We start from the raw sequence: 25,651 nt of genomic DNA on the forward strand, positions 1-25,651 counted from the left end.
GTGTGTGTGTGTGTGTGTGTGTGTGTGTGTGTGTGTGTGTGTGTGTGTTCCAGGACAGCCAGGGCTACAAAGAGAAACCCTAACTCAAAAACAAAACCAACCAACCAACCAACCAATGATCTCCCATGTATGACTGCACAGACTCACACTCACCACATATAACTTTACACACACACACACACACACACACACACACACACACACACACACACACTCACAGTACATGCATGCACTCGCACCCACAGTACATGGTTTTTCCCTTCAACTTTTTTTTTGTAAATCAGAAATTTCCTTTGGTGAGCTTATCTAAATCCACTTCAGACTCCTGAGGGAGGACTGGGATGTTTTCCAGCAAATGAGCTTACCTAAATCTACTCCAAACTCCTGAGGGAGGACTCTGGGGATGTTTTCCAGCAAATGAGCTTACCTAAATCTACTCCAAACTTCTGAGGGAGGACTCTGGGGATGTTTTCCAGCAATCCTCCTCCAGTAATGTGAGCGAAAGCTTTGACCCGTCCTGACCGTATGACAGGCAGCAGTGAGTGGCTGTAGATCTTGGTTGGAGTTAGAAGTAAGTCCCCTGTGGATTGGAGAGATAACCCAAAACTTAGGCCACACACTGGAAACCTAAACGTAGAAGCCATTCTGAAGTGAACAATGATAGGACCTTACATGCAGAACACATCGGTTCTGTCATGTCGCCCAGGCAGGAAAGCCAAGGTCACTGCTACCCTTCCATCCAAGTTCTAGGTAATCCGGTTTACCCGCCAAGTGCTTGCTCAGACATCTCCAAGTAGGACAGCAAGAGTCTGTTTACCCAAAGTCTGATCTCCACAACCACCAGGTGCTGGGGAAGAGTACTGGAGCGAAGACCTCTCCACGATTTTCCTCACAAGGCTAAACCCATTGCTGTGAAGACCAGACGAAGCTACTCCAACAACAGCATCCCCTTCTGCGATCCTTTCTAGCTGAGGGAGCTTCTGGTGTCTCTCCATAGCACCAACAGCAAACCCAGCAAGATCATACTCTCCAGGAGGGTACATGTCGGGCATCTCTGCTGTCTCCCCACCTGGAAAGACACGGACAAAGACACCCCGCTTCCTTAGGAATGTGCTTAAGCAGTGACAGAAGCCACATTAAACACAAACAATCACTGCAGCTAGAGTTCGCACTGTATTTGCTGCCTGGTTTTTAGGGAGAGAGCTAATGTCTACAAACTGTGAGGAGGTGATGCTGTGGGCATTACATGGCCATCAGACATCTCCACCCTGACTTGTGAATGCTCAATTGGATTCCACAACACTGTGATTTGATTTCAGAAGTACTTCCATGTTTGATTTTTTTTTTTTTTTTTGGTTTTTTGAGACAGGGTTTCTCTGTGTAGCCCTGGCTGTCCTGGAACTCACTTTGTAGACCAGGCTGGCCTCGAACTCAGAAATCCACTTGCCTCTGCCTCCCAAGTGCTGGGACTAAAGGCATGTACCACCACTGCCCGGCGACTATGTTTGAGTTTTTTAAAAAAGAGATTTAACATTTTATGTGTATGAGTGTTTTGTATATGCCTGGTACCCATAGAGGACAGAAGAGGGCACTGGATCCCCTGGAACTGGAGTTACTGCGAGCTGATATGTGGGCTCTAGGACCCCAAACCCAGGTTCACTGGAAGAGCAGCAAGTGGTCTTAACTGCTGAGCCAGGTCTCCAGCCCTTAGTTGGTTTTGTGATCACCCCATCTTCTATGTAATGCCTTCACCTGCAGTACAGTGCTAGATTCACAGCACACACAGGTAGAAGGGGGAATGGCAGACTCCCGTGTAGAAACTGTACTGTAAAAACAGTTGAAAGGCAATGTTCGGCCTTAAGATCTGATTTGTCTATAGATAGAGAAGTGTGGTTTCCCTATTGAGACAAGAGTCTTGCTATGTAGCCGAGGCTAGCTCAAACTCTCAGCAATCTTTCTACTTCAGCCTCCAAGTGCTAGGATTACAGGCACACAGCACTATACCAACCCTGAAATGTTACAGAAATAGTTCCATTCCTTGTTCTACCTAAAAATTATTTTGCTAAAAAAAGAAAACAAAACTCCCTCATATCTGGTTAAGCAGAATGTCTTTAAAATCGAGGCTACATTCCATGCCCATCCCTGAATCCGAGAGGGTTTCTTTGTGTAACTTTGGCTGTCTTGAAGCCAGCTCTGTAGACCAGGTTGGTCTTGAACTCAGAGATCCTCCTGCCTCTGTCTCTCGAGTTTTGGGATTCAAAGAAGTGCCACCACCACATGGTTACATTTTTTTGTTTATATCACTTCTGAGGAAACTATAGTTTAACATATGTAATCCCTGGAGCTCATCTCCCGCTGCAGGCCCAGTCAGGAGGGAACAGGCCTAAGCCTGGCCAGGGAGGCTCTTGAGAAACAAGAAGTTGAACAAAAGAGGAAGAGAAGCCTGCCTGGTGGTTGGGCAGTTGAGATAGGAGTGGCGGGGGATTGGGGCGGGGGTGGTAAGATTAATGCAGGCAGTTTTATGTGCATTTCCTTTTCCTGTTTGGTGATGGAAAGTCTAGCCACAACAAGTCCCATTTACGCTCTACCTGACTGACAGGCAGTACAGAGGACCCGTGAGTCATACCTAGGAGAGCACAGCCCGCCAGTCGACAGGCTGCAGCGATCCCAGCAACAACAGCTTCAGTTGTACTGAGGTCAAGTTTTCCACAGGAAAAGTAATCCAGGAAGAAGAGGGGCTCTGCACCTTGGGCGAGGATGTCGTTCACACACATCGCAACCAAGTCTTGACCTATGGAATCGTGCTTATTACACAGCTGGGCAATCTGTAGAATATAAACACCACACAGAATAAGCTCTACCTTTTATCTTGTTGGTTCAAACAGAGCTTTGCAAATGCCACTGCCTTTTGGCTAGCTGCTCAGAACCTCAGCACAGAAAGCACTACATTCTTTCCAGCTATGCTGTGCCCTTCTTCTTCTCTACAACATCTTTTCAACCAAGGGAACTGGAACACTGGTATTTAAGATGTGGACTGGAGCTACATGGTTGCAATAAATGGTTAGTCGCCATGGATCTTTTTTTTAGCTCACGCGTGTTAAGAAGAAAATTTGATAAACATAAAATTCATTTGAAAGACAAATTCCCCTTTCTCTTTCACAAAGCCTTTAATCACAAGTGTCTGGTTACCTTCAGTTTAGTTCCAACACCATCTGTTCCTGAGGCCAGAAGAGGATCTTTGAAACCAGCTGCTTTTAAATCAAAAAGACCAGCAAAGCCCCCAAGGTCAACACTGCAGCCTATCAGGGAGAGAACCAATGTTGCATTTTAACTGATAAGTTCATGGATACTGGCACCATTTCTTCCTGACAGTGGGTAATGTAAGAACTACCTTTTCTGAGAGTTCCACGGGCACAGATAACTAACCAAGCTGGGAGGAGATCATGTCCTTGGCTTAACAATAACTGACAGAGAACCTAACAATAATTTGAAAAACTTCCCTCGGCTGGCTCAATGTAAGGCCCAAATCAATTCACAATGCCATCGATCTATTTATTAGCAGGGTACAGGGTCTAATTTACCTGGTCTGGAGGTGGCTTTTGCTAAAGGCTGAATTTTCTTAACCAGCATATTTCCGGCTGCAATGTCTACTCCAGAGTCCTTGTAAGTCAGGCCCCTAGGGAAAGGAAAATGAAGATAGCACTTTAATGCCAGCAGAAAATATTATTTGAGAAGGTCTCTTTATGAAGACCATCTGTCCTGGAACTCACAGAGATCTGCTTGCTTCTGCGGGGATTAAAGGCGCGTACTACCACCCCATCAGGGAAAATTATTCTCATCTACAAAAACTTAAGGGCTAGGGAAATGGCTCAGCGGTTAAAGAACTTGCCCTAGGGATCCTGGATGGATACGCTGCCTGTCTGTAATTCCTGTCTGGCAAAGTGGAGATGCGGGGTTCCCAAAACAAGCTGGCTTATACAGAGGCTAGCCAAACCAGGGAACTGAGGTTGATTGAGACCCTTTCTCAAAGTATCGGTAAGGTGGAAAAATAGATCACACGTGCGAACGTGCACACACACACACACAGTCACTCATGAAGGGAAAAAGTAGCAGAAGACATTTGGCTTTCACATCCACTAAGGTGCTCACAATGTTGTAAGCCGGTGCCTGCACCCACCGGACTCCAGAGTGGAGCTGGGAATGATGTGTACTTAGCATCCGTGCCAGCTGATCTGACTGCGCTGCCTATACTGAGAAGAGCCTTTACTTGATCAAGTGTATCTTGCAGAGGTAATATACTATTTTTTAAAAATAAACGAATTTTGGAGACAGGTGGGCTTCAAACTTGCTCTGCAGTTGAGCGTGACCTCGGATTTTCAGTCTTTCTCCCGCCACTTGCCGAGTGTAGGAGTTAACGGGTGTGCGTTACCACACCTGATTTGAATTTTTTTCTAAGTTGTGATACAGGACGAATGGAAAAAAATAGGACAGAGATAAAGATTTGAGCATCTTAGACGTTTTTAAGTCTTGTTCAACTGAGTGAACAATTTCATGCAGCTGTGGTTACTAGCCATCTTTCCTCCCTGAGCCGCTCTCCATCTGACTGTCCCTGGCAGACAGACCACTAGTCTACTGGTTCTCTGTAGCAAACTCCCAATACTTCAGCCTCGGCCTCCCCAGGGCTGACATGACACACAAGAACCACTTTTGAGAAGAATATTTTACGACAGCTACTCTCAGGTTAACTCCAGTGTGAATAGAAACAAAATGCCAGAACCAAATTAAAAAAAAAAAAAATGGAATTAGGGAACTGGAGAGATGGCTCAGTGGTTAAAAACACTGACTGCTCTTCTAGAGGTCATGAGGTTAATTCCTACATGGTGGCTCACGACCATCTGTAATGGGATCTGGTGCTCTCTTCTGGAACACAGGTATACATGCAGATAGAACTCATATACATAAAATACATTTTAAAAAATTTTAAAAAATGTAATTAGGATTGTTAAGAATTCTGTAAAAATATCCTTAAAATGCAAAATGCGTTCTTACTGTCGCAGTATTCTGATCTGCTAGTCTTCTCATAGCTGAGGGCACTAGAAACACCATTGCACGCTGCTTTAGAAAAGCATGACAGAAATCAAGTTTGGGAATGGCACTGTGAATTCATTTGTCTTCCCTTGCAAAAGAGACTCTGGCTTCTGGGATACAGGGACAGATGAAGAAATGTTTTATTAAAGCCAAGCTGCTGGGCCCCTGGGAAGGCTGCCAGGCAACTCCCCGCCTGCAGTCCAGGGCCACTCACAGGATACGCAGCCCTAAAGGGAACATCTTGTTTGCTACAGTTAGGATTTAAGTCCCTTGCTAGGCATAGTGGCTCGGGCCATCAGATCTCTGTGAGTTCCAGGCCAGCCAGGGTGTCATAATGAGACTCCATTTAAAAAGAAAAAGGCAAACCAAACCAAAGGAAAAAACAAATTGAACTTCAGCCTCCTAAGGTAGAGAATTTCCATTTCTTGGTATTTTAAATTTTAAAAAGGGGAAACTTTGGCACAGTATTTTAAGTGTAGTATTTTAATAAAAGGGTTTTTAAAACTTATCTTTTGCTAAGGGCATAGGTTTTGAGAGATGGTTCAGTGATTAAGAGCACTTGTTGGTCTTGCCGATGATCAGGGTTTGGTTCTAGCACCTATATGTTGGCTCATAATCATCTCTAAACCCAGCTCTATGGGACCTGATGCCCTCTTCTGATCTGAGGACAACAGGCACATGCGATACACATACATACACCCACTGAAGAACTTAATGAAAGGCAATGTGATATTCTTTTTTCTCTTTTCTTGAGACAGGGTTTCTCTGTGTATAGCTCTGGCTGTCCTGGAACACTCAGGCTAGCCTTGAACTCAGATCCCCCTGCCTCTGCCTCCCAAGTACTATGATTAAAGGCGTGTGTCACCACTGCCCAGTGTGATATGTGATATTCTAAAAAAATAAAAAATAAAAAAAAAATCAAAACACTCATGTGGCAACCAACAGTTTATTTATTGATGTTAATTGAACCAGTAAGAGATTAAAACCACTCAGGTAGTAAAGGGACAAAGTAGGGACTGTGATCAAGCTCCAAACATTTATGTAGTAACTCAAGGAGTGACCATCTTTAGTGTCTTGACAAACTTTTCAAAAATAAGGAACTGCCAAGACGATTTTTCATTATTTATTCAAATATTACTTTGATCATTTCTTTTTGTTGTTATGGGTGATATATAAACTCTTACTGTAGACTGTCCTTGAATTTGAGATGCCCTTCCTATCTCAGCCTAGAACTAGTTTAGATTTCAATCAAAATATAAATGAAGGTCCAGTCAGTTCCACAAGCAGCAAACACAGACTGAGTTTCCTCCCAGCCAGGGGCCAGTTCTGAACCTGTGCCTGACCATCTCCGAGGGAGTCTTTACCTGGGCCGCTGGAGGAAGGCCACAGCACGGAAGCCAATGTCCTTTCTATAAACGGCTCCCTCAAACTTTAGAGCGTCGAGTCCTTTTCTGGCCTCATGAAGGGCTGACATGAGATTTTCTTGGACAGCTGTCACGGTGAGGACTCTGCCCCCGCTGGTCACCACTTTGCCGTCTTTAAGAGCAGTGCCTGCATGGAAGACCTGCAGTCCTAAAGCCTGGGCCTCAGCAAACCCTGGAAAAGAGCACAGTGAAAAACTGTTGCTTGTTTCTTCTTTTTTTGAGACAGGATCTTCACTATGTAGACCATGCTGGCCTCAAACTCAGTGATCTTCCTGTCTCTGCCTCCGAAGTCCCAGGACTGAAGACATGCTCTACAACAGAGATTTTAAAATAACATTTCATTCTGTGCTACGGTCCTGGCCGGTTTTGTGTGTCAACTTGACACGAGTTGGAGTTATCACAGAGAAAGGAGCCTCCCTTGAGGAAATGCCTCCATGAGATCCAACTGTAAGGCATTTTCTCAATTAGTGATCAAGGGTGGGAGGGCCCAGCCCATTGTGGGTGGTGTCATCCCTGGGCTGGTAGTATTGGGTTCTATAAGAAAGCAATCTGAAGCCGGGCGGTGGTGGCGCACGCCTTTAATCCCAGCACTTGGGAGGCAGAGGCAGGCGGATTTCTGAGTTCGAGGCAAGCCTGGTCTACAGAGTGAGTTCCGGGACAGCCAGGGCTACACAGAGAAACCCTGGCGCGGAAAAAAAAAAGCAATCTGAGCAAGCCAGTAACATCCCTCCATGGCCTCTGCATCAGCTCCTGCTTCCTGCCCTGCTTGAGTTCCAGTCCTGACTTCCTTTGGTGATGAACAGCAATGTGGAAGTGTAAGCTGAATAAACCCTTTCCTCCCCAACTTGCTTCTTGGTAATGTTTGTGTAGGAATAGAAACCCTGACTAAGACAGTCCTATTTTAAAAATTCTAGTTTCTGGGGAGTGAGAAAAAAACAAGAACACAAGTATAGTTTCAACGAGGGAGGGGAAAAATAACTAAGTGGTCGAAGCTTAAAGGTATGGTTAGTTTTTCTTCACAAGCGGTTTCAAAGATAACTACACTACTTCTTTAACTGTGAAACAGCTAGTTACATAAAGATAACCCTCTCTCACCTCCATATCTGTCTCCTGTCCCCACTTGGTGTGATAATGTGCTAACCGAGGTCTCTCTGAGTGTTTGACTGCACAGTGCCACCTAGCACAAACTACTTCATGCCTGCTGATAGTGTCCAACTCTGTTACTGGAATTGCTATCACACTTCTCAGCCCCAGTCTGAGGAGAAATTTCATCAACACAAAGGCTCTTGGTTCAATCTCATCTTTCTGTTCCCACCCAAAAGCATGTAATTCCTGAGTGTGTGAGACCACAGGGTGACAGACTTCTTGCTTTCTTTGCTGGGTAGGATAATAAACATAGTTCTTGAATCAAACACACCATCTGAGTACTACCATGGCTGCACTACAGCACGCTGGGGACCACAGAGGTTTGTGGCTGGATGGCAAAACTTTCCTGGCACTTTGTTTTCATTTATAAACAGACTTAACACCATTTAACCAGATAACCTACAGCCTGTTAAAAAAAAAGTGTGTGGGTGTGTGTGTACTAGGCCTTTCACACTTTGAATCCTGCCACAGAAGTTATTCCCTGGCACACTGTACCCGCATAAAGCAGAGCTTGTGTGTTTAAAATCTCACTCGTTCATGCTAACAATGCCGACTCTCACACGGTCCACCACCCTGGCTCTGGGAAGGTGGAGGTGCGGGCTGCAAGGGGATCACACTGGAAGCCTGACCAGGTCGATCACATCTCCTGGAGCGGGAAAGGCTGTGAACAGCACTCACTGTGGCTAACCTCTTGCCCGTTGCTCCTCACCTGTTATCTCCACGCCTTTGGTGTAGGCTCCAGGGTACCCTTCACTAGCCATGACAACAGTTACGGCACTGTGGTTTTCTAGCCAAACAGGCAGAGACGTGCTCAGCAGGCCATCTAAGGTGGCCTGAATGACTTCATAAAGGTCACTTTTAAGAAGTGGGAGGATGACCTGGAAGAACAGAGTCAGGAGGTAGATGAGATAAACTTTCCACAGCCTCCCTTCTCCACTGTCCCCATCTCACTCTCGGGCACACTGACTGACACATTTCTCAACAGTGCCTGTTCAGCACTGGAACGCAGTGAGAAAAAACAGTGCTTTCCCTCTAATCAGCAGCTGTTGATACTGCTACTGCTGCTGGTGTTATTATTACCACCATCATTGTCAAGTCTCTTTCTATAGCCCTGTCGTCTGGAACTCACTGTGCTGAACAGGCTGGCCTCAAACTCAAGAGATCCATCTGCCTCTGCCCCCTAAGCGTTAGGATTAAAGACATGCACCACCACAGCAGGCAGGATTTTATGTATCATTACCCACCTGGCATTCTGGATCACCAAAACGGCAATTAAACTCCAAAACTTTTGGGCCATCTTTGGTCAGCATTATGCCAGCATAAAGAATTCCTTTATTTAAAAAAAAAAAAAAAAGAAAAAAGAAAAAAAAGAAAGGAAATCAATCTGTAAAGGCATAACTACAAGAGTGCATTATGACTATAAGACCTAGAATATGAATTGTTTAGAGATAAAGTCTCATGTACCTCGGGCTGGCCTTGAGCTCATTTTGAGGTTGAGGATAGCCTTGAACTTCTGATGCTTCTACCTCCCAGGTGCTGGGATTGCAGGTGTGTTCTACCATACCTGATCTATGGTAGTACAGCTAGAACCCAGGGCCTCAGCCATGCCAGACTCAGGCTTTATCAGCTGAGCTTCAACTCTAGCCCCAGAGTGTACAAGCTTCTGACACTAGACATCTCAATGGGCTTACAACTGTAGAAAAGACAATTCATTCCGGCAGAGCAGACAGTTACCGTCAAGCTCTGTGTCAACCTGCTTACCTGTGTACGGCGCTCCCTCCTGCTGCATGCCGTCTACTGTTCTCTGAAGAATAGTGTTTTTAATTTTTACTAACAAATCCTTAGAAACCTAGGGAACACACAGAAACATTTAAATGTAACTTTTGTTTGGCTAGCCGTGGAGGTGTATGTCATTAATCCTAATACCTGGGAGGCAAGGGCAGGCATATTGTGAGTTTGAGACCAGCCTGGTCTACATAAAGAGTTCCATGCCAGCCAGGCCAATAGAGGGACCTGTCTAAAAACTAAACAACAAAACCAAACCCTCACAATGGCCTGTATCTTTACAGAACAGATCTCCAGGAGATAAACAGTTTCATAATCAAGGACACATTGGTGGCAAGAAAAGGAACTAACCAGGAGTCCCTCAGCAATGGCGAGTCAGTGTCTACTCTCACTTTTCATCAATTGTAAAGATCCAAGCATGGCCCCGCCTACCTCCACCCAGTCGAGGTCGGTGGCAGTCACTGTCTCACCTCAGCAGGGCTAAAAGTAGCTCACTTTTCCCCAGACACCATGCTAAAATTAAGTTTTCTCCTCTCCCCTCCTCATGTTCCTCAGGAATCCTCCTAGTACATTCTATCCACAATTCTAAGCCTACATACCTATGGATAGGAGTTAGTAAATTTAACTGAGGAAATAAGGGTTACAGACAGTTGTCTCAAGATCACTATTACCAAAGTCTATAAAAAATGCTTGCTTGCTTTTGCTGTTTGTTTGTTTGTTGAGACAGAGCCTTCCTATGTAGCCCTGGCTGGCCTTGTACTCAGAGACCCACCCTTTTTGCCTCCCAAGTGCTGGGATTTAAGGTGTGTGCCATGCTCTGGATGGTTGTAAGTTGCTCTCAGGCCCTCAGAAGCGGATTGGTCCAGAGTCAGACTGCAGGCGGGCCAGCGAGCGCACAGTACCTGAGGGGCTGGGCAGTAGGCTCCCATTCCCCCTGTGTTGGGGCCCTGGTCTCCATCCTGCAATCGCTTATGGTCTTGTGCTGGGGGCATTGGGGCCACTGTCTTCCCATCAGTGAAGCACAGGCACTGTGGAGACAATAAGTCAGTCCAGTCAGGTTAAACTAAATGTCAAAAAGTCATACAGGACTCTTCTGAGAGGACAAGGTTTCATTTCTGAAGAAAGCAGTCAAAAATTAATTCCTAAGTCAGATGGCTGGAGCCAGAAGACCATGGATATCCAACTTAAATGGAGGTTTTACCTAAGACAAAGATCAACCTTCCCACTGTTGAGACCACCAGCACTCCTACTATATTTAAGGTGCACGTGCTGTGTATGTGAAACAAAGACCATGAATGTTTAGAACCTCCATAGTGTGAGTTAAGTCCAAGTGTACCCACCAACATCTATACCAGTGGTTCTCAACCTGTGGGTCATGACCCCTGAAAGGGGTCACATATCAGATATGCTGCATGTCATTTACATTGCAATTCGTTATCAGCAACAACCTCACAGTTAGGAAGTAGCAAAAAAAAAATTTTATGTTTGGGGATCACCACAACATAAAAGGGTCACAGCATATGGAGGCCGAGAACCACTGCTGTAGGGGACGGTTAAGAGAGAACACACGCATTGTCTCATCTGAATTGAAGTGTGCACGTCCTCTGAAACTGCTGGGCTCATGTTCTCACAGGGAGCAGCCAGAGTTAAGTAAGGTTTTTTGAGGGGAGTAGGGATGTGTTAAAGGCAGAGATGGCTGTACATACAGACACTTCCTCCCCTTCCAGAAGCTCTTCCACAACAACCGTTTCACCAGCTGCTCCAAAAGACTTCTCCTAATTGGAAAATTTAAAGGCCTTGTAAATTTTAAAGCTTTTAATATTTACCAAGTTGACTTATAGAACTGTTTCCATTTGAGTTATGAAATACACAAAGCATCAGAATTCTTTCTTTCTTTTCTTTTCTTTTTTTTTTGGTTTTTCGAGACAGGGTTTCTCTGTGTAGCCCGGGCTGTCCTGGAACTCACTCTGTAGACCAGGCTGGCCTCGAACTCAGAAATCCGCCTGCCTCTGCCTCCCAAGTGCTGGGATTAAAGGCGTGTGCCACCACCGCCCGGCCCAGAATTCTTTCTTGTCTCAAGACTTAACACAGATTTTTCTGGTCTTTCCTGTGACAGCAGGCAGAGCTCACACTGTACAGATGTGACGAACACATCTCTCAGTTTGCTGACACAATTTCATAATCATCACTTCATCCTTATTCTTGAAGATGACCACATAGCTTTGTCCACATAAATTAGACAAAACCGAGTATGTGAAAATAGATTTCTCTAAGAGGTTAAGTCATAATTATCAATGTAGATTATGAAGGAAACATTGTATCCACCCACTGCTCCACTTCTAAGACTTGGAACACACCAGACAAACGCTTTTGTTCTCTTGGACTAGGAGAATGATCTGTAAGCCCCATAGGCCAAAGACCTTCTACCTTTCAGTAGCAGACTCTTAGTCATGGTTCAGAAGTTGGTGCAGCTCAGGACGTGCCAGTTTGTAAACATGGGTAACACATAGCACAGGGAGAGCTAACTTTCCAGTGCTTGGTACATTCTGAGGCCCACTCTGAAAACCTGCAGCATCTATCCACTGTACAGAGGAGCTTTCAGGAGCACCCACCTACCTGCATGATCTCCTGTACAGCTTTGCAGGCTTCTGCTTTGCTCTTTGCCACAATCACCCCCTTCCCTGCTGCAAGGCCACTGGCCTTCACAACCAAAGCAGGAAAGTTCGCACTGTGAAGACAGGGGAGCAAACAGCTAGTGTTCTGTGATTTTTAACAGTATGTTTCAGCAGAATTGAAAGGGACACAGAAAGAGTACTCCAGCATCATGGTACTTCTTGCCAAAAAAATTTTTTTTATATTCATTCCTTTGTAATTCTGATCATAAAGCATGCACAATTTTGCCTTATTTCCACATATAGCGAGGTCACATAAGGAAGAATCATTGAAAAAAATAAGCAGATCTGTAGAACAGACATGAAATAATCCTTAAGATACAAAGCAAAGCCACTCACTTACATAAGGGATACTGCTGTAGGAGACTAATACTGGCAGACACCCACAGACCATTTCTAGAACACACAAAGCAATGGAGTAGGCTGGAGATCTGGAAAGAGGCTTACCCAAAGTAAGTAACAAAGCTGTCACTTACCCAAGGCGTATGAGTACAGGGTAACAATAGTCAGTGGTTAAGAGACTCTGTAGGAGCCGGGCGGTGATGGCGCACATCTTTGATCCCAGCATTTGGGAGGCAGAGGCAGGTGAATCTCTTGAGTTTGAGGTCAGCCTGGTCTAGAGAGTGACGGCCAGGACTACACATTTAGTCCTCCCTTGCCCACAACCCCTGGAAAGAGCCTTGCAGGATGAAGAATGAATAAAGAATGAACTAGGGTCAGCAGGGTGGCTGGAACCCACATGGTGGAAAGAGAAATGATTCTTTTTTTTTTTTTTTTAAAGATGTATTTATTTATTTTATTATGAGTACACTGTAGCTGTCTTCAGACACACCAGAAGAGGGCATCCAATCTCTTTATAGATGGTTGTGAGCCACCATGTGGTTGCTGGGATTTGAACTCAGGACCTCTGGAAGAGCAGTTTGTGCTCTTAACCGCTGAGCCATCTCACCAGCCCCGAGAAATGATTCTTACAAGCTACAGTCTGATAAAAGTGTCGAGTTGTACACACACACACACACACACACACACACACACACATATACACAACTGAAAGGAAAACACACTGGGTGTCTGGAGGGAAGAACAAATGGGGAGAAGGCATGCATTCACAGAGTACTCAACGCCTTCCACATGTAGGAGGGAAGGGTACCCGATGGACTCAGGCTCCATCCCAGCACCAACATGGTGGCTCAGAACTCCAGACCTGGGGCAGCTAAGCCCTCACCTCACCTTTATGGACTCGAGGCCATTCATGCAGGGAACATAGCCATACACGAAAAAGAAATAGACCTTAAAAAACCAAAAACCAAACCTTACAAATTCAGTAACTCTGCTGGGTATGGTGGATCACACCTACTATCCTAGCACTTAGGAAGCTGAAGCAGGAGGACTGCCATTAGTTCAAGATCATGCTGTTGCTGTAACCAATCACTGTGTTTCTGGGTTGCAGGACAATATGTATTTCCTCTTAGAGATTTCTCAGTAGTAAAGACATCAGCATACTATCTACAAGATTATTCAAGAGAAGCATGCAGAGAATCCTAGGCTTCTTCTTCTTCTCCTTTTGGTTTGAAACTGGATCCATGTAGCCCAGGCTGGCTTTGAACTGATCCTTCAGCTTTTATCTCTCAAATGCTGGAGAATCCCATCTTGTTTAGTGTTGAAAAATGAAATAAGTTATTTTATTGAGAGTATATTTCCAGTCGGGGGGTGGTGGCACACGCCTTTAATCCCAGTACTTGGGAGGCAGAGGCAGGCGGATTTCTGAGTTCGAGGCCAGCCTGGTCTACAGAGTGAGTTCCAGGACAGCCAGGACTACATAGAGAAACCCTGTCTCGAAAAACCTTTAAAAAAAAAAGAGTATCTTTCCATAATTAATTCAATATAAACTTGTCAAAACCTAAGAAGTAAACATTTTTTATTCTTTTTTTTTTCTCTGTGTAGCCCTTGCTGTCTTGAAACTCACTCTGTAGACCAGGCTGGCCTCAAACTCAAAGAGATTCACTTGCCTCTGCCTCCCAAATGCTGGGATTAAAGGCATGCGCTACCACTGTCCTAGCCTAAGCATTGTGTTTTTAACAGGAAAGTGACTTTACATTTAGGTGCCATTATAAAACTCTGCCCTTTAAAGTCGCCTTCTTCTCACCTCGTGATAAAGCTGCAGGCATCTTCAGGGTCGGTGAACGCTCTCCACTGTGCAGTTGGGATTCCATGTCGGTCCATAAACTCCTTGGCAAACTTTTTGCTGGACTCTAATTGAGCTGCTTGGGCTGTGGGGCCAAAGCATGGCACTCCCGCAGAAGTCAGGTCCCCAGCAAGTCCTACAGAAGCAAACAGACATCCAGATGGTCCAGGGACTCTATGGATTTAGGCTGAATATGAATTATTAGATTAAACCTTAAGGGTTGAAAGCCCCTCTTCTAATTATTTGTATCTTATTACAAATCCTCATCAAGTGATTCAGATGCAATGATCTCTAAACTTCTGTGGGCATCATTGTATCAATGAGAGATAAAGTTTTACCTGCAGCCAGAGGGGCCTCCGGTCCAACAACTACGAGCTCAATCTTTTCATCTTTGCAGAACTGGGCAAGAGCAGTGTGATCATTGACGGAGACAGCTATAAGCAGAAAATATAAATGTGCATGTGCAAAAATACCCCCAGTTAACAAAATAAACCAAGCACTAGCTGTAGTAAGTAGAAGTAGAAGTTGAGTGACTCCCAATATTATAATGTGACTGCCCTGTCCCAGTACAGGTTACAGAGTAAATAGACAAACTCAGACAATACACTCAGAAACTTGTCTTTTAAATGTCAAAGTTTATTGAAAAATCCAGTAAGTATTAGGTACTGTGGTAAGCCCTGTGATCAAGATGTTACAACAAACTAGGATCCTTAATCTTGGAATATTAATAATATAGTCATGAATATTAGTAAATACATAAGCAATAGCAAATATGTTCAGATTAAGCAAATCTGCTCTGAGGCAAACTGGGAGGCTAGTTTTGGTGGGGTCAGGAAGGGCCTTTGAGGTAGAGCTGTTTAAATCATGGCCAAAGAAGGCAATGATTCTATGTAAGAAAACTCTTCTCCATGTCTAGAGAAGGCCAGGATCTCCATCCACACACAGCTGGGCCCAGTTGGATTAAGTAGATCAGTACAGCAGAGGCAACAAGTGAGGGCACACCTCCCCTCAGCTGCTGCAAATGGCAGTTAATTTATGACTATCCTGGGTGACTCTGATGGGTGGGTCCCTACAACCCCAATTGTACACACAACACCTTGTCTCTAGACAAAGCAGCTCCGAGAAGGAGGTATTTTCTTATTATTTCCATCTTGCCTCTAATTCTCTCTGTAAATATGATGGGCTATTGTGCAAGCAAGGGGAAATGAGACAGGTCTTTGTAAGGGTAAGATGAGGAGCTTGGGTTTTATCCTACATCCTGCAAACTGTTTAATGTAGTTTCTGAACTGGTCACTAATGGGTCCTGAACCCACATTTGACAGTCCCATCCAAGCTTCCATTCACATAAAATGGCTTCGATCTATGCGGTGCACTTGTTGCCTTTTCAATCACTGTGATTCATAAGGCTGAAAACACTCTACTCTCTGTTTACCTCATACAGTGAGAATTCATGTTACTACCTTAAAAATGTAAACTTAGAACGCATTCAAACTTAAATAGAAATACACTTTATTAAAGGACACAGGTGAGCTATCGTTTATTATCAACACATATTAACCACCACCCCCCATTTTGAAACATAATTACCAGCATTGGAGATCTTCCCAGTGCAAGCGGTGCCTGCATTTCCTGGGGCAACCAACACTTGTTTGACATGAGGGGACTGTGCGAGTTTCCAGGCCAGGGTATGTTCCCTTCCTCCACTACCAATTACAAGAACGCGGGCTGCCATTGCTGTCTCCGAAGCAGGGATTCAGAAGCAAAATGAAACCTGCAGAAAGAAAAATGTAGTTGACTTTTTAGAATACATGTATTTCGAAAAACAATTTCTCTTTTTTGGTGGTGTTGTATTAATTGTTATGTGTACTGGTGTTTTGTCTGCATGTATGCCTGTGCACCATAGCTGAGCTGGGTGTCCATGGAGGCCAGAAGAGATTGTTGGATCCCCTGGAACTGGTGTTATATTATAGGTGATTGTTAGCTATGGTGTGGTTGCTGGTAATCAAAGCCCAGACCCCTAGAAGAGTGGTCAGTGCTCGTAACTGCTGAGCTGTGTCTCCAGCTGTTCTTTATGTTGTGAGAAAGCCATGCTGTGTTGTGCAGGCTAGTCTCAAACTCATGGCAAAGCCCCTGTTTTAGCCAGCTTCCAAGTGCTGGGATACAGAAAGGTAGTACCGTGCCTGGCTATACAAATTATAATTTATAGATAGCGTTTTCACTTGTTCTCATACAAGTGACATTTTCATCCAGAGATTCATTATTTAGAAATTGGGATTTATGGCAGGACATGCTGGTGCAAGCCTTTGGATCCCAGCTCTTGGGAGGCAGAGGTAGGTGGATCTGAGTTTGAGGCCAGTTTTCTTTACAGAGGAACTTCTAGGACAGCCCCGGGTACACCAAGAAAGAGTGTCTCAAAAACAAACAAACAAACAAACAAACAAACAAACAAACAAAACCCAAGAGCTAGAGAGATGGCTCAGGTTGCTCTTCCAGAGGACTTGAGTTCAGTTCCTAACATTTGTATGGTTTGTAACTCCAGATCCAGGGGACCTGACCTTCTTCAATGACTTCCTTAGGCACAAGGCACACAAGGTACACATAAATGCAGGAAAAATACTCATAAAATAAAAAAACTAAAAAAAAAATCAGAAAAAAAACCCCCTCAAAACCTGGAGATTAGAATTGGAAAGATACGACTATCATCACAGGAAAAGTGGGCATGTGCTAAGGAGGTAGACCCACTGACAAAGACCAAACACCTCCATAACCATAAGCCTACACAAATCTTTTCATTGTAACTTACCCAATCTGTAATATTATAACAGTAAACCCAACCAACCAATCAAAAACCTGTACACTAATATAGCACCTTATCTGAGAAATAATCTACCAACATTCCTTCTCTTCTGTGAGATCTGATAATCATTAACCCTTAGCAAGAAAATGGGTTTTGATATTTACTTATTTATTCAGGAGATGGGGGCCTGCTACTTTGCTTACCCTAGACCTGAATTCCTGAGCTCAAGAGTCTCTTGTGCTAGTGTGTGTTGGCACACTCTAATCCCAGCACTCAGGAGGGAGAGGCAGGAGGATCTCTGAGTTTGGGGGCAGTCTTAACTACAGAGTGAGCTCTATGACAGCAAGAACTGCAGAGAAACCCTGTCTCCAAAAGCTGCCCCCCCACCCCCAAAAAAAGAAGGCAAGAAGAAAAAAAAAGATTCTCTGTCCTCAGTCTTCCAAGCAGCTGGGACACCAGGCATGTGTCATTATACCTAATGTTGGATGTTTCAAATTTATACCCAAATTTAAACCTTGATATGGTACAGAGAACAAGCATTAACAGTACACAATTTCTCTGTCAAGGGCCAGGAAATAAATATATTTGAGGGCCATCTGTGCACTGTCCAAATTATGGAGTTTGTATTGTAATGTTGACGCGACATTGATGTACTGTCCCTTCATAAATGTGTATCACCCAGAAGATCAATTTATGTAATCAGTGAGCTCTAAACAACAGGAAGCCATTATGAACAGGAGGGACATAACAAACTAAGAGTATTTTGGGCACTGTAACTTCAACTCCATATGTACTAAAACCAGTTTTCCTTCAACATTTTCTTTTCCTCTGTATCTGTATCCCTGCTGACTGAAACCTTGCTATGCAGGTCTCAGGCTTCAGAGAGATCCTCTGCCCTCTGCCTCCCTAGTGCTGAGAAAGTGTGTGCCACCACATCTGGCTCCTCTCACCATTTTTGTTTGGTGTCTGTACAAAAACAAGTGGCCCAATCATTTGTTCATTGTCCACAGCTTGCAAGTTTATGATTTGAGATTTTATGGCAGGTTCTGGATTGGAAATGTGTTAGAGAAATCAAAATTAAGCACTAACTCATCTCACTTGAATACAGGCATTTGTTAAAGTTTAGCTGGGGTGGTGGTGGCTGGAGAGATGGCTCAGTCCTCCAGAGGTCCTGAGTTCAATACCCAGCAACTATATGGTGGCTTACAACCATCTGTAATAGGATCTGATGCCTTCTTCTGGTGTGTCTGAGGACAGTTACAGTGTACTCCTATACATAAAATAAATAATTCTTAATAAAAAAAAGAATTAACTGAGATGACATTAAAATACTGTATACTACAAAGTTCTCAGAAATAGGAAATGCTAGTTTGTTATATTTCTTCATATACCTAATTGATATCTATTGCTTAGAATAGAAGACTTGTGTCCAAATTCTCGAACAAAAAAAAGGAGGGGGCAAAGATATTATGCAGAAGATGGTTACAGAAAAAAAAACCCTGAAATCTGTAACCCTTAAACTGATACTTTATTTTGGGATTACATATTTAAAGAAAAACCAAGCCGACTGGCAAAGTAGCCCATCGGTTAAGGACACTTACTTAGTACTCTTGCAGAGGGCTGGGGTTTAGTCTCTCAGCACCCACAAGGTGGCTCACAAACATCCTAACTCAGAGTCCAGAGACTGAACGGCTTCTTCCGGCTTCTTTGGGGGCGTTCATTGTGTGCACGTGGGTACAAACATACATGTAAGGGACAACACTCCTACACATGAAATAGACTTTAGTTCAATTCTATGTGTCACTTTCTTAGAAATAGCTTAAGCCATTAGACCTTTATATCTAACTTGTATAAGAACAGCAGTGCAAGAAGACAATTTTCATTTACAATTCAAAATTTGTGAAACAGCAGTACTAGTCTCTTCACCAGGAGAGGCTGGGTGCCTGGGCTCCGGTGTAAACAGGGCCTTACTAGCCGGGACATCCGGATTTTTGTAACTTCTTGGGTGTCAGTTAACTAGCAGGCATTTTATAGCGAGAATAAGAGCCAGGTAAGAAGAGAATAAAAGAATCGGGTAAAAACACTTCCAAATATTTGTTTTAAAAAAGTAGAACCCAGCCGGGCGGTGGTGGCGCACGCCTTTAATCCCAGCACTTGGGAGGCAGAGGCAGGCGGATTTCTGAGTTCGAGGCCAGCCTGGTCTACAGAGTGAGTTCCGGGACAGCCAGAACTACACAGAGAAATCCTGTCTCGAAAAACCAAAAAAAAAAAAAAAGTAGAACCCAAATACCAAAGTGGTCCAGGTAAACGGTTAGTGACAATGCTAAAACCAGAGCCGATAAAAAGCCATCGGTGTATAGGGTCTGTCTTTAAAAGGCAGAGATACACAGAAACCCGGCCTCAGAATTAGAAAGCTGGAAAGATGGACCAGGCCGACCTCCGTCAAGGCCGTGCAAAGCACGTGGCCTTTTCGCCAGCCACACCAGTTTCAGTAGTAGCCCCGGTCGCCGAAGTTCAACCCACAGGTCAAAACATAAACGCGGTCCACGCATCATCTTAAAAACTAAGGGATTCACGCACCTGCAAGCCCCGCCACGCAGCTCCCACTCGCACCCGCCACTCGCACCCGCCGGAAGTTGGCCCGGGGAATCCAGCGCGCTCCGGCCTCTGCCCCGCCCCTGAAGGGCTCTGCTGCTTATTGGCCGGCCCACCTGGGTCCCCGCCCGCGAGGCGATCCGTGGGGGTTCCTCCCGCCCTAGGGTGCGGTCGGAGCCTGCTTTCTAGCCTGGCTCAGAATCCTGGGGACGGCGATTAAAGCTAATGCTTGTCTGGGGGTGCCACATAAGGTTCTTGTTTACCCCAGAACCTCTTGCACTGGGGGCAGAGCCATGGCTACCTAAGTGTGGCTGCTAACCCAGCGCCAGGGCGGAGCGGCTGGGGCTGGACTCCGGACGAGTCCTAGTGCACCCCGTTTAGAACGCAGGTCGCTCAGACGCTCCAGCCTTTGCTAAAAATACGTGAGCCCGGTTATAGGAAGTACCGAGACAGAATGGGAATTGTGCCTTTCCACTCCACAGTGGGGATGGGGATTTCTTTCTCATGCACGTCTTCCTGACCCAAGTAAACTTGGCGCTTGCAAAAAACACGTTAAAGCTCCGTGCCAGACAATCTGAGGCCTTTCTTGTTCCATTTTTTTCATGGCCTCTAATCTCAGGCATTTACTCGCTACAGAAAGCCTCTCAGAAGTCCCCTCAGGCTGAGGGCACCAACAGCCGAACTGTCTCGGGAGCGACTTCTCCTGTAATGGCGCCTGCGTCAAACACTAACATGGCGGACTAGTTCGTGCGCGGCGCAAACGTCAGCACCTCTACCCCGGCGGCTCAGAAACAGCGGAGGAGAGCGGGCCGGTGCTCGCTGATTGGCTCGTGGGTGGAGCGAGCCCGTGCGGACGCTCCCCCACGAGCCAATAAGGAAAGGGGTAAAAGGAATTGGCCGCTGCGCCTCCTCCCGAGGCATGCTGGGAGCCTGGAGGACTAGCGAGGAGGAGTTGAGAGAACGGAGCGGACGCCATGGCGGCCGACATCGAGCAGGTTTTTAGGTCTTTCGTGGTCAGTAAATTCCGGGAAATACAACAGGAGCTTTCCAGGTAAACGCTTCCCAGACTTTTCTGCTCCTCGCGGGCTGTTAGGGCTTCGTCTATCCTTCCGTGGCATCTTTCACGGAGACGCTGTCGTTTCTCGGCTCAGGCCCCGCTACGGCCCCGCCTGGGCCTGGGATCCATTTTCCGGGCTCCCCCCCCCCTCCTCATCCTCCGCTCGTTCCTTTCGAGAAAGATCACGGGGCGGTGTTCGCACACGCCTTTTCTTTCTTCGAGTTAACCTGTTCACCTTTTTCTCGTTTGGACACCCCCTACCCTCCAGCTACTCGGAGGCCCGGTGTCCACCAGGGACGGGCCTAGTTCCTTTCCCAGCTCCTCCTCCGTCGCCGCCTTTCCCCTCCCCCTCCCCGCCTCCGCGCATTTCGCCGGCCGGTGTCTATGGCCGGAAAGGGTCTCTAACGGCCGCTTCTTGGGTAATCTTAAAACTTCTTTATTATTGTACGCTTCAGGTCGTTTGGCCACCGGAGCCTATTTATTAGACGATTCGTGCCCCAGTTAGTGCTCTGTGCTTTAGACCGGATAGCACTCTTTACACAGTTGTAAACTAAAACATGTAAGACACAAGATAAAATATTCGACAGGACGATAGAACGGGGCTTTGAAACTGCTGGATGCTTAATTTTATTGAGTAGAAAGTAGAGTTTTTGTGTAGATTTGTTAATTTTCTTGCTACCCCGACTTAACGGACGGATTTGAACATCGTGCTGTTATTTTGTCACTGCCAGTGTACTTCAGAGATTAGCCTTGGCTCTCAAAATTTCATGTTGAAGAGATCTCCTCACTTGTTTACTCAGGAAAATAGTGCGGGTCATGTTAAATTGTTTTCTTTTGAAGGTTGTTTTGTATAAAACGACCATTTCTTTTAAAACACGGAAGGAAAGATAACTTAAAAGTAAACATTCAGAGATAAATATTTTTTACATTTTTTTTTTTTTTACTAATGGTGTAAGTTGAGAACAGAGCAATACATGAGTTAGAACAATCAGCTGATAAAGAGTTGTAAACTATATGCCCAAATTACCTAGGATTATGGATACAATAACATTAATAATATTTTATTCTAGAAATTGATTTTTCCAAGATAGTGTTTTGTTTTTTTTTTTTTTTTTTTTTTTGGGACAGATTCTAATGTCATGGCTTGCAACCTTGCCTTGTAGCTGAAACTGACCTGTTGTCATCTATCAATGGGTGGCATCACAATTTTTTTTAAGTAATATAAATATTTTATCCACTGTGTTGCATTTTAATGTTTTGAGACATTGGCAACTATTTTTTTTTTAATGAGATAGAACGTAAACTAAGGGAATATAACTTTTCCTGAAAACCTTTGTTTTTTTGATACAGGGTCTCACTAGGTAGTTGTGGCTGACCTAGAATTCACTATGTAGATCAGGCTGGCCTTGAACTAATAGGGATCTGCCTGCCTTTGCTGGGATTAAAGCAGCAGCTTCCATCATTCGGAAACTCAAGCAATCTCTTGTACTGATTGTATTTACTTTTTTGTTGGGTGGGGGTTGGTGACTAGGTTTCTTTGTGTGGTTCTGATTGTTCTGGAACTGGCTCTATAGACCAGGTTGGCCTTGAACTTACAGCGACCCACTTGCCTCTGCTGAGATAAAAAGACTTGTACCACAGTGCCTTGCTGGTATGTTTTCTCTTAGTGTGATCATTTTGTATTGTGCTTTAGACATAATATACTATGAACAGGTTTGTCTTTCAAAGTCTGAATTATTTGAACACTTTTCATAACTACATAAATTCCTTTTTAGAATATTGTTGGGCAGAAAAATGGCTTAAAATTCTAACTGCTTTTTAGTAATTGTAATTAACATTCTGGTAGCTTTAAGGAAAATTACTTTTTATACATTGACTTTTTTTTCATTTTCTTTATTTTATTTTTTGAGAAAGCTCTCCCTGCCTCTGCCTCTGCCTCTGCCTCACAGTGCCTGGATTGTCCTCATGCCCAGCCCTAGATGACTGAAGCAAACTTTTAATTCTAGTGCTCAGGAGGCAGAGGCAGGAAAATTTCTGTCAGTTAGTTGGTCTACAGTAGTAAGTTCCAGGCCAGACAAAACAGAGAGACCCTGTCTTAAAAAAAAGTATAAATGTGTAGAAAATAAAATAATTTTTGAGAGCATTAGAAAAAGCAGCATGCTTTATGGCATAATCTAAAAACATTTTTTAGATTTGCCACTTCAGTGAGCTATTGTTTCCCTATTTGCTTATGTATTCATCAGTATAGGTGGTGAGACTAATACACAATTTATGGTATATAGTTTTTTACTCCATTTAAAGAAACAATAGCAGTCTTGATTTTAGAGTCTTGTTAAAATTACATGATTTTGCCGGGGAGTGGTGGCACACACCATTAATCTCAGCAGTTGGGAGGCAGAGACAGGTGGATTTCTGAGTGCGTGGCCAGAGTGAGTTCCAGGACAGCCAGGGCTACACAGAGAAACCCTGTCTCGAAAAACCAAAAAAAAAAAAAAAAAAAATTACATGATTTTAAAAATAAGGTGATAGGCCAGGTATGGTGGTGCATGCCTTTAGTCCCAGCATATGGCAGATCTTTTAAGTTTAACTCAGCCAGGGCTACATAGTGAGGCCTTTGATTTGAAACAACAATAGAAAGTGGCAGTAGTCAGTACTTAGAAATGTTAATTCTTACCCTAACAGGGTTGTGTGTTAGAAAACCAGTCATTCATCACTAAAGTGTTTTGTTTCTCTAATAAAACTGTTAGCAGGTAGCAGTTCATGTGTATTCAGGTATTCAAACTGAATGCATTTTAAATTTTTTGCAAGTTTACACAAAAATAGTAAAAAATGTTTACATGAATGACCTTGTTTTATCTACAGTGATGTTCTGACCCTGTGATCTGAAAACAAGCTATTGATCATTTTACTATTAATATAAATGAATTGCCACTTGTTCTGTGTAAATTTCTTGAATTTCAGATATTAAGTAAGCAGACTTTTAAAAAAATAGGTATAAAGTACTAGATATGGTTTTCTTTTTAAAATGCACAGCATTTCAGTCACAGTCTGAACATGAAGAGGCTACAAGTAACCCTTTCCATGGTGTTTCCCTGGATGACTTGTAATCAGTACACAGTGTGGCTTGATGGTGGCCACACTTTCTACCATAGTGCTTGGTTGTCTAGGTTCTCTTTGTGGGTGTGAACTGGCTAGTTAATACTTAGGTCACTGGAAGCTTTAAGTTGTTGTAATAATAATGATAATTTTCTTTCTTTTTCCTTAAGATAGGGTTTTCTATGTATCCCATGTTGTCCTAGAACTCCCAGCGTAGACTAGGCTGGTCTTCAGCTCAACAGAGACCCTCCTGCCTCTGCCTCCTGAGTGCTGAGTGCTGGGATTAAAGGCCTGTGCCACCACTTCTATCTAGCTTACCTTAATTTTTGAAACATACTTCGAAATCTGATTTCAAGACTTCTTTTAACTGTCACAGTTCTGAAAACTGTACTAATGACAAACGTTTGAAATAGAAAATGAGGTTATGGGTAATATAATTTAATGTAAGGTTATGTTAATTACATTATTAATTTTGAATTACTGATTTATTATGATATGATGGCAGTATTCATGAGTTTTGAAATTTTTTTTCTTGTCAAGTGGAAGGAGTGAAGGCCAGCTGAATGGCGAAACAAATGCACCTATTGAAGGAAACCAGGCAGGTGATACAGCTGCCTCTGCAAGGAGTCTCCCAAATGAAGAGATAGTGCAGAAGATAGAGGAGGTCCTTTCTGGGGTCTTAGATACAGAACTACGATACAAGCCAGGTAAGTTGAAGCTCTCTGTCAGTTTCAAAAATCTTGAAAAATTTGTTAGTTGCACTGTTTTTAGATTAATTTTTTCATAGTGTCTTGTTGAACTTCTCCCTTGAAAATAGTCTACTCAAACATGAACATTGGAGTTCTTACTTGTTTTACTGGTAAAGTAAGATTTTTCTCTCTGTTTCACTCAATTTTGTTGTGACTCAGTGCCAGGATTTTTTTTTTTTAAATATTTTCTTTGAAGGATTGTGTAAATATCAGCCCTTTTAAAAGTAGCTCTTGGTGTATAACCCCCCCTTAATTTTTATTTCTGTATATATGAATATTGTATATATGAATGTTGAGTATGTTGATGTATAGCTTGTGTGTGGTTGGTGCCTGAGGAAAGCAAGAGGAAGAGAGCATTAGATCCCCAGAACTGAGTCTGGACAGTTGGGAGCACCAGGTAGGTGCTCCTGTGTGAGAGCAGTGTGAGCTCTTCAGCATATTGTTCTAGCTCCGAAGTGTTAGTTTTGTAAGCTGCAGTATCTTGAACTATCTCTCTACTGGTTTTAAACCACATTACATTTTGTTTTTTAGAAGTTGACTTATTTGTAAGGTTGAAGCACATTTCCTTTTTGGAATTGATTAATGGGTGATTAAAAATGAAGAATTTGTGATTAACCACAAGTATAAATTATTAAGTGTAGGAATTAGATGTATAATATAGTTCATAAGACATGGTTTAAAATAACTAGTCTTGGTTAGATCGTGAAAGTGGCAGTCTTGTTTGGTTAAGTATAAACTACCTTTTCAGGCTGTGAAAATGATTAATTTTCTTTTGATATGATGTTTAGTGTTGGTATTGTTTTTTTCTGTAGTAGGAATCACTGGTATATTTAACTAGCCATTTCCTTAAGGTTTATCATATTTAAAATCTATAGGGTAAATTTTCCTATGTGGTTGTGAGGTAATGTAAACTGTCTTATTTGAAATAGGAAGTTGAAATGTTAGAGCTGTATATTGCAAGAATACAGTGTTGAGGGAAACATGGTTTTATCAGAATATGACAGTTAAAAAAAGTGAGCTCTGTAGTTGCATTGTATTTGTTTAGGCATTCTTATTT

The 25,651-nt window shown here is 43.6% G+C and overlaps 2 protein-coding genes across 9 annotated transcripts in view; one reads left to right on the forward strand and one right to left on the reverse strand.

Moving 5' to 3' along the window:
- Gart (phosphoribosylglycinamide formyltransferase, phosphoribosylglycinamide synthetase, phosphoribosylaminoimidazole synthetase) overlaps positions 1–19,757 on the reverse strand; it is a 26,692-nt gene extending 6,935 nt beyond the window's left edge. Inside the window, exons 1-16 of one of the 2 annotated variants that reach the window (XM_028756382.1) lie at positions 19,678–19,757; positions 15,888–16,071; positions 14,639–14,734; positions 14,262–14,436; positions 12,060–12,171; positions 11,150–11,218; positions 10,346–10,471; positions 9,420–9,507; positions 8,903–8,988; positions 8,368–8,536; positions 6,453–6,684; positions 3,582–3,676; positions 3,190–3,299; positions 2,627–2,825; positions 818–1,069; positions 428–580 (exon numbers count right to left, since the gene is read on the reverse strand). In XM_028756382.1, coding sequence (XP_028612215.1) covers positions 428–580; positions 818–1,069; positions 2,627–2,825; positions 3,190–3,299; positions 3,582–3,676; positions 6,453–6,684; positions 8,368–8,536; positions 8,903–8,988; positions 9,420–9,507; positions 10,346–10,471; positions 11,150–11,218; positions 12,060–12,171; positions 14,262–14,436; positions 14,639–14,734; positions 15,888–16,032 — 2,107 coding nt within the window. In that variant the 5' untranslated portion in view covers positions 16,033–16,071; positions 19,678–19,757. Of the gene's footprint in view, positions 1–427; positions 581–817; positions 1,070–2,626; positions 2,826–3,189; positions 3,300–3,581; positions 3,677–6,452; positions 6,685–8,367; positions 8,537–8,902; positions 8,989–9,419; positions 9,508–10,345; positions 10,472–11,149; positions 11,219–12,059; positions 12,172–14,261; positions 14,437–14,638; positions 14,735–15,887; positions 16,072–18,698; positions 18,721–19,677 lie in introns of those variants that run through there. The other variant, XM_028756384.1, reaches the window with a different exon arrangement.
- An 825-nt stretch (positions 19,758–20,582) lies between these two features.
- Son (SON DNA binding protein) overlaps positions 20,583–25,651 on the forward strand; it is a 31,894-nt gene continuing 26,825 nt past the window's right edge. For 4 of the 7 annotated variants that reach the window (XR_003709865.1, XM_028756288.1, XM_028756291.1 and 1 more), the window contains exons 1-2: positions 20,632–20,743; positions 24,386–24,552. Coding sequence is in view for 6 of the 7 variants with exons in the window: in XM_028756288.1 (XP_028612121.1) it covers positions 20,667–20,743; positions 24,386–24,552 (244 nt within the window). In the remaining variant the exon portion in view is untranslated. Of the gene's footprint in view, positions 20,744–24,385; positions 24,553–25,651 lie in introns of all 7 variants that reach the window. The other 3 variants (XM_028756289.1, XM_028756295.1, XM_028756292.1) reach the window with 2 other exon arrangements.

This window comes from Grammomys surdaster, unplaced genomic scaffold (genome assembly GCF_004785775.1).
Source record: "Grammomys surdaster isolate TR1022 unplaced genomic scaffold, NIH_TR_1.0 126118, whole genome shotgun sequence".
Lineage (NCBI taxonomy): Eukaryota > Metazoa > Chordata > Mammalia > Rodentia > Muridae > Grammomys > Grammomys surdaster.